The sequence below is a fragment of the Hippocampus comes genome, unplaced genomic scaffold, assembly GCF_001891065.2.
Source record: "Hippocampus comes isolate QL1 unplaced genomic scaffold, H_comes_QL1_v1.1 scaffold319, whole genome shotgun sequence".
Classification (NCBI taxonomy): Eukaryota; Metazoa; Chordata; class Actinopteri; order Syngnathiformes; family Syngnathidae; genus Hippocampus; species Hippocampus comes.
The window spans coordinates 206,090-214,018 of NW_017806090.1; the positions used below are offsets into that span (position 1 = coordinate 206,090).

Here is a 7,929-nt window from a genome sequence, read left to right on the forward strand (position 1 = left end):
ACACACACACACACACACACACACACACACACACACACACACACACACACACACCCCCTCAGTGGAAACAAATACTTCGTGTTATTTATAGAAACTAATGAAGATGGAAAACTCCCTCTGCTCACATATTTGAGAATTGTTGACCTTCACATTGCGGTTGAATTGTTGGCTCAGTTCAATTAATGATGGTGGAAACTCAAAGGTGGAACGTTTTTTTTTCTTCTTTGAAATAATTGAGATTGGCGGCCCGGTGGTCCAGTGTTTAGCCCATCAACCTCACAGTGCAGAGGTACCAGGTTCGTTTCTAGCTCTGGCTTTCCTATGTGGAGTTTGCATGTTCTCACTGGGCCTGTGTGGGTTTTCTCCGGGTACTCAGGTTTCCTCCCACATTCCAAAAACATGCATGGCAGGCTGATTGAACACTCTTAAATTTTTAGTCCACAGATGTTAGTGTGAGCGCGGATGGTTGTTCGTCTCTGTGTGCCCTGCGATTGGCTGGCAACTGGTTGAGGGTGTCCCCCGCCAACTGCCCGCAGACAGCTGGGATAGGCTCCAGCACGCCCCCTCGACCCTTGTGAGGATAAAGCGGATCAGGAAAATGGATGGATGGAGAAATGAGATTGAAATAATGTGTTTCAAGGTCGAACTATTCTATATTCCATACACCTATCGCTTTATACCGTATATATTTTTCTTCTCTTAGCAAGCCTTGTTGAGGCTGTTCCCTTTTTTTGTTGTCACAAAAATACCAAAGAAAAAGTAAAAAGCAAGACTTAAAATTTTCAATTCCAGGTTTCCAAAAATTAGCTGAAATTCACAGGCGATGAGTATTATTAATTCTTATCGCCTCCTCACCCTTTTTCTCCCCCAACTTACCCCCATTCCCTCCCCTCACCCAACACAGACAGCAGAGAGGAGGCGGTCCTGGGCAGCATTCCTCTTCCCAGCTATGTCATTTCACCCGTGGGACCCGAGGACCACGTCAGCCGCAAGTATGCCTTCAAGGTACGTTGGCCTCTTCTGTCATTTAGCCGTGTTACCTTCTGCACAATCCATCAAACTTCGTCTTCCTCTTCTAATTTAAAAAATAAGCTTGAGAGACTTTATTTTTATTATTATTATTAAGTAACTATCAGCAAGGGAATTGATTGTGTTGCGGTGAAAACGATTCGTCGAAAGTCAACTGCAGCTGGCATGGTAGGAGCAATTTCATTTGCAATCTCGTTTTTTGGTGGGTCTATGATTTTGACATCATGATCTTTTAAAAATATTTTTGCCCGAAATATTATTATAGAGGACCATTGAGCCTTTGGCGTAAAACTCAAATCAACTCAAGCAACTTGATTTTAACGAATATAATTTTAAAAAGCAACTGCAGCTCAAACAAATGTTTGTACGTAAATAAAATCGGCCATAAAACAATTCTAAAAAGTTGAATTATTAGCAATAACAAAGCAGTGACACACACAAACACACATGGGCATGCTCACGCAGGAGCTGCTGTCAGCCACAGCTCACACCCAGACACTCGAATGTAAACCTTTCAATGTCACATGGCACCCCAGCAGGCCCCGCCTCTTAAAGGCACTTTTAAGTTGTTGGTGCTGCGCCGTGGAAAGGAATACATTCACAGTTTGCCGCAGTAGCTGTACAAATGGTGCAAAAGGAATCGATGTCCCGGTTTCACAGTGTATTTCAGTTTTACCCGTGAACCGTTTGATGACAATACCAAACAAGACGCTTAAGTAAATACACAGGCCGCTGCGATATTTCTTAAATATAGTCACTCAATTATGATATCGCCCTCCCATAATTGTCATGCCTTTCTGGATCAACATGGCCCATCTGTTCATGTGAGATGTGTTTTTACTACTGTCAAGGGGCAAAGCCCTCCGGCATGATTTGTCACTGAGCACCTGCTGTAGTGAAATTTGCTACGGCTGTCAAGAGGGAAGTTTTAATACAGACACCTCTGTGGAATGGATTTCCCTTTGGCACAATTCCGTAACTGGATTCAACACACGAGGGATGCAACGACATGAGGCGCTCACTCGTATTTTGTCGGGGGGGGGGCCTAAATTAGTTTTTTTTTCAAACTGACAGATGGTCAGATTTGAATTTTTTTATGACATTTTTTTTCCCAGCATATTTTTGCAAGAACCCTGCTGTTATGTTTGTTTCGTTGTCACAGCAAAAATGTCGATGCACTTTTGAGCAATTTGTTTTGCAAATAATTCCTGATTCTTTATTTTCTTTTGTTTCTGTGACCACAACATTGGAAAATACAAATAAAACCTGAACTACAATCAAACTTTTTCGAATGAAGCTTGTAGCTATCCACACGGCCGGAGTTCGTTTTCTTCCAGTGAAACATTCTTTCCCCCCGCCCCCAAGTGTAATTGTATTGAACTTTCAAGTACAATACATTTGCATTTAAGCCTAAATTATTTTGAGGGGAAAAAAAGTATAAACGTATATTTGAGATAAATGAATAAATACATTTGGTAAAAAAATAAATTAAAATATTGCAAGTATTTGGACACAGTTGTTGATGCTACCCTGAAGTCATATTTGAATGTTTGAATGCGCGATTGTCGGCATGCCGTGTCGGAGCTGTTTGCGGCCATGCTGGATCGCGTTTGGGATTCTACGCCTCTGGCTATAAATAAAACCTGTCTGGCTTATTTTGGGAAGTGGCGCTGAAGGGAAAGCATGCACACCCGCGACTGGAGGAATCCCAAACAGCCACGCTCATTTGAAGACCTTCTCATGGTGTCATTAATATTTAATGCCGTAATTTGTAATTAGAGAGTTAGAGTGGAAGTTCTGTTCAAAAGTGATTGATTGATGGAGGATGAGGGATTTATCACCCTCCCTAATTAAAACATCAAACTGTCAGCTCTCGTGATTACTAACTTTAATACTGCAGGTGATATTCATCTTTTAACTGGTATTATAGTCTATGTGGCGGTAGGGTAATAAATCGGTCACACATCACCCCCCTTTTTTTTTTTTTTAACAAGACTTACCACTCATACCATTCAATACGTCATTATTAGAAGATAACCGGAGAGTTTCAAAAATATATGGACAAAAAAAAATGACTGCTTCTATTCACTTTAAACGTATTGAACTTATTAAAAGCATTTTTCAACTCACTGAAAGACACCTTTTCAAGAATCCTTAACACCTGTTCTCGCTCTCTCTCTGCCAATAAATCATAAATCATACAATATCGCTTTGAGCAAGCAAAAAGAATGTCTTGCTTAAACAGTTCTCCAAATAAGATACACAACGTGCTTGATATTTGTCACCTCCAAATGAGGTTTATTGTTCAAAATGTTTCAAATCATTCTACTTTTTCAGGGGTGTCACGATGCTCTTAACAGCTTAAACCAAGCTCACCTGATTCAAAAGTAATGATACTGTGTCTCTTTCCCCCACTAGCCCACACCCTTATTTATTTATTTGTTTGTTTGCTTATTTATTTATTTAAAGGGCCTGTTGAAACTAAATCCGATCCATCCAATGCCCAAGAAATACATTGTTACCTTGACTGACAAGCTACAGGCTATCTCTTGCTTGGTTTTGACAATAATATTTTACTTTGAGTGCTCTCATTTTTTTTTTTTTTTAGTTTTAAAATTGTCATTATTATTAACCATAATTTCTAATCTGCCTTCTGGAGCTGTTTGTGCTCAATCAGCATGGTGTCATCATCATGGCTTCGATGAGTAATTTATTTATTTATCTATTTATTTATTTAACAACAAAAACAAAGTTGCGCATTTGAACTGTAAAGCTAGTATGAAATGCAAAACCGAATGAAAGTAGCGTCAATATTATGGTAGTTATAAACATTTGATATTCGAACACACATTGTGCAGCAACACATATAAACAGAAAATGTAACACTGTCACATTCTTTATCCTCTGGAAAACAAAACAAAAAAAAAACCAAAGCAACGCAACTTAGTTCCAATGGTCATCTTCATCTTACCTTATCAAATCTAATTAAATGTATGTATGATGCTGACCCCATGGTGGTCAAAACGCACACACCAGAAGGAGCAACACAATGTTCATTCCATGAATCGAAAAAATTATATAAACACCGTTTAGTTCTTTACATTTTATTTGTCATTACGATTTAATTCTGAGATTTAAACACTAGAATGAAAGAAAAAAAAAAACAAACACAAAAAAACACATGACAATATCTCCGTCAAGGTACCACTGTTTACCAACAGGTTTGTCGATCAGGGCTGAGAAATCGGTGTATGAAGAGTGTGACAATTAAACCTCCACCCTCCACCTCCTCTTCCCTCTCTTTCCATTGGTTGGCTGCCCGACCGGGACACACCTCCCACACACCCCTGCGAGTGTGTCACATTGAGAGTCCTCACATAAAATAGGTACTCTCTCCCCTTTGTCGGATGTGGAGCTACACCGTACGTGACAAAATGTCACTTGTCTCGATGCATGATGGTGATCAACTTGTCGTTGTGCCACTTTGCTGTTTGCTTTTTCCTTCCCTTGTACTTTTATGTTTGTGGGTCTTCGTGGGGCTTCTTGTTCAAGTCACATCAACCTTCAAGGCTCGAAATAACGTTTTTCTCAGGCGAATCAATGACTTCATTTGAGGAGCAACTGTCTAAGGAGCAATTTTTTGCAGATTAACCCTTAGGGACCTGCGACCCTATTGAGGATATATCCTCCTCCTGGCTGACGTAGGCCGTAATGGAACGTAATTCATTTCCGATTCTTTCTTGCGCTATTGAGTACAGTATATTTTTCTCTCTAGGGTGCAGACACATATTTATTTGCCGGCTGTTTTGCTGTTCAGAATTGGATATGCCCCACTTGAACACGTGTCCGTGATCACCCAAGTGCTTCATTGTGGTTTAAAAGCATGAGCCATGTCAACCTTAGGTTAGCTTAGCCATTAGCATGGCTTCTCTATCTTGCCTTGTTATCCCTTCAAGGGAGCAGTATGATTCTTTGCCATGGAAGCGATGATTACTGACTCCAAAATGCATTTAGCCTCACTTGCCACCCAGCTGAAGCTCTTTTCTTGCTAGCTAGTCTCGACCTCCGACTGTCCATACGTTGGTGACGTGTGTGCTTTGCTCCATTGTAATGTGTGTACATCCAGACCAGCGAAGCTTTTTGGGACCGTCTTTTCCGTTCTACTATTGGAAAAACTGAAAAATCTGCCATTTTTAGTTTTGCTATTCAATGTGTTTTGATGAGGCGCAAAATGCACATTTCGACTTGCGAACTGTGAAACCTGTTATTTCGAGCCTTGACCTTCTGCATGCATCCACTAATGCAGTGGTCCACCAACCCTATTTCGTCCTGGCACAGCTTCATGGTAGTCCATATTTTTCGTTTTGGATGGGGGTGCTGACATAGACAGTGGAACTCCGTGATGTGCGGAAATAAATTATACCCCCTCACCCCTAACCCACACACACACACACACACAAATCTTGAAAATACGAGTTTCCACGAAAAATGGTTGTAAGCTAAGTAGTTTTATAAAAATAGTAAAATCTAAAGTAGCTCTCTCTCTCTCTCTCTCTCTCTCTCTTTTTATATATATATGTGTATATACAGTATATATATATGTATCTGTGATTTTTTTTTCCAACATAGTCCACCTTTATGGAAAAAATACTGGAGAATGTCTTTGAAGTGTGTTATATTCCTCCTAACCTGATTTTTGCCTCTTTATAACTAGACTATTTTATCCCATTAAAGTAGCAGACTTGAAAGAGAGTCCCCCAGAGGCTATCATTGTCTCCGTTTGGATGCTGTTCCCCCCCCTCCACGTTAAAATCAATCCCCAGTTTGAGAGAATGCACGTTTATCAGGAGTAGCTGTGCGGCGCTCAGGCTTATCTTTACGAGCACAATGTTCTCTTTAAATAGCGTGAGGACACGTGAGAATGATGTTTGCGTGGAAAAGGACGGGAAGGAAGCCATGAATGGAAAGTAAAGCAAGGAGAGTGAAAGGAAGCCAGGCGGGACGGCTATTAGCTGCGTAAAGAGCGTGACATCATCCAATGGGGCGCTAAACAATATAATGGAGGGCTTTTTTTTTCCTTGTTTTTTTTTTTTTTTTTTTTTTTTTTTTATTAAATTACATTTTTTGGTTAAAGTCCGCCATTTTATCTTGTAAACCCAACACAAGGGTGCCAAAAAGTTGAGTCTTTCACAACTTTTGACGATGTATCTACGTAAGAAAACCTTCGTGCTTTGAAAGAGTAGCGAGAGCTTGATGGCCTTTATTTTTGTTGCTTAAAAAAGAAACACACATAACAACGTTAAAAACTGAATCAAAATGCATTTCTGCCACATTTGCTCAACATGCACAAAATATATCAACTCCAATTCGGGCCTCAAAAAATGGAAGAATACATGACAAAGATGTGATTGGCTGAATCGGATCAGCAGGTGTTTTATGCCGTGATGTTGTGATGTCATAATTTGCTGATCGATCACTGATCTCATTGACATGATGCACAAAATAGAACATTAAAGGCAACACAATCTCGTTCACTCCAGGCATGTTCTGTGCTGCCATAGTTAATGTTTCTCAGCAGATTCAACATTTTCCATTTTTTTCTCCAATATTACAAAATTTTTTTCCGAGGGTTTTTTCCCCCCCTTTTTGAGGAGGTGCCTGTTTTCCCTCTGATGCGTAATGGATGTGTGGAAAGTTCCTGCCGCATCTTCCCTGTGATTGCTCTTCGTCTTTCATGTCCACTTGGGGGGGTTTGAGCAGTGAATTTGTGTGCCAGCAAGGTGGAGAGGGGCGACTGTGGGTGGAGCCAGCCAATGCTGGACAGGTTGAAAGTGAGGCATACAGTTTGTGGAACGGATGCAGTCTGGCCTGAACATGAACCCTGGTTGCTGTCTTGTGTGTCTCTCCAGCTTTGTCGAGCTCAACCAACTCCAAGGGAAAGAAAACCTGGATTTTGTTTTTTTCTTCAGATAAACAATCTCCCTCGCAGGCGTTCTTCTTCCGCAATAGCCACATTTTTTTTATTTTTTTTTTACTCCAATGGACGAGAAAACTAATAGCCACCCCGTACTTTCCCGCGGTTATTACTTTAGCACTAACCACCCACGCAGACACTAAAAGCACTCTCGGAAGCTCTCTTGGGTGTTGTTCAGGGACACTCATTCAGGGACATTGAGGGGGGAAAATAGCCACTGTGGAAAAAAATGCATCCATTGATTTTTTTTACGGCCTGTGTCTCAATACTTTTGTGCGAGTGATGTGTTTGTGTTAATTTTTTCCTCACATTGTTCTCGGGACAACTGTTAGAATCATGATGAAAAATATATTTGAAAAGATACATTTATAAAAGATGAAAGGCTCTTAGCTGGCTAAATCCAGCGCTTTAATTATAAATGAATCAGACACAGACTCCATCGAGGATAATGTTTTTTTAAATTTAGTTTTCTAACTTATTTTGTTTTTGTGCGAGTGGCCAGAAACATTTGTGAGGTTCCTTGTTGTGTTCCCTCCCTCTTGTCACGCACGCACACACCGACATACAAAGATACCAATCCAGATAGACCTGCAATTACAAAAAACAAAGACACACACAGAGACGGACGCCGACACACAAGCACAAAAGTGCAGGGTTTTAAACTAGGCTTAGGTTTTCAAAGTAGGGTTTTAACTAGACTTAGTATTTCAAAGTAGGGTTTCAAACCAGGGTTAGGCTTTCAAAGTAGGGTTTTTACTCAGATGCAGACACACGGGCTTAAACACAGACACATACACGCAAAACAGACAAGTGCAAAAACAGCCTCATGGGTAAACTTTGGGGGGTGGGGGGGACAGTTGGGGTTTTATGTTGTGTTCCTTCTCTCATCGGTCGAAAGCTGCGTCTTTGATGGTCGTGACTGGCTG

General features: G+C 40.6%; 1 protein-coding gene across 1 annotated transcript in view; it reads left to right on the plus strand.

The window, feature by feature from the left end:
• LOC109530824 (pleckstrin homology domain-containing family A member 7-like) overlaps positions 1–7,929 on the plus strand; it is an 82,617-nt gene that overhangs the window by 56,279 nt on the left and 18,409 nt on the right. The window contains exons 8-9 of the mRNA XM_019894722.1: positions 905–1,005; positions 4,251–4,409. Of these exons, the coding sequence (XP_019750281.1) occupies positions 905–1,005; positions 4,251–4,409 (260 nt within the window). The remainder of the gene's footprint in view (positions 1–904; positions 1,006–4,250; positions 4,410–7,929) is intronic.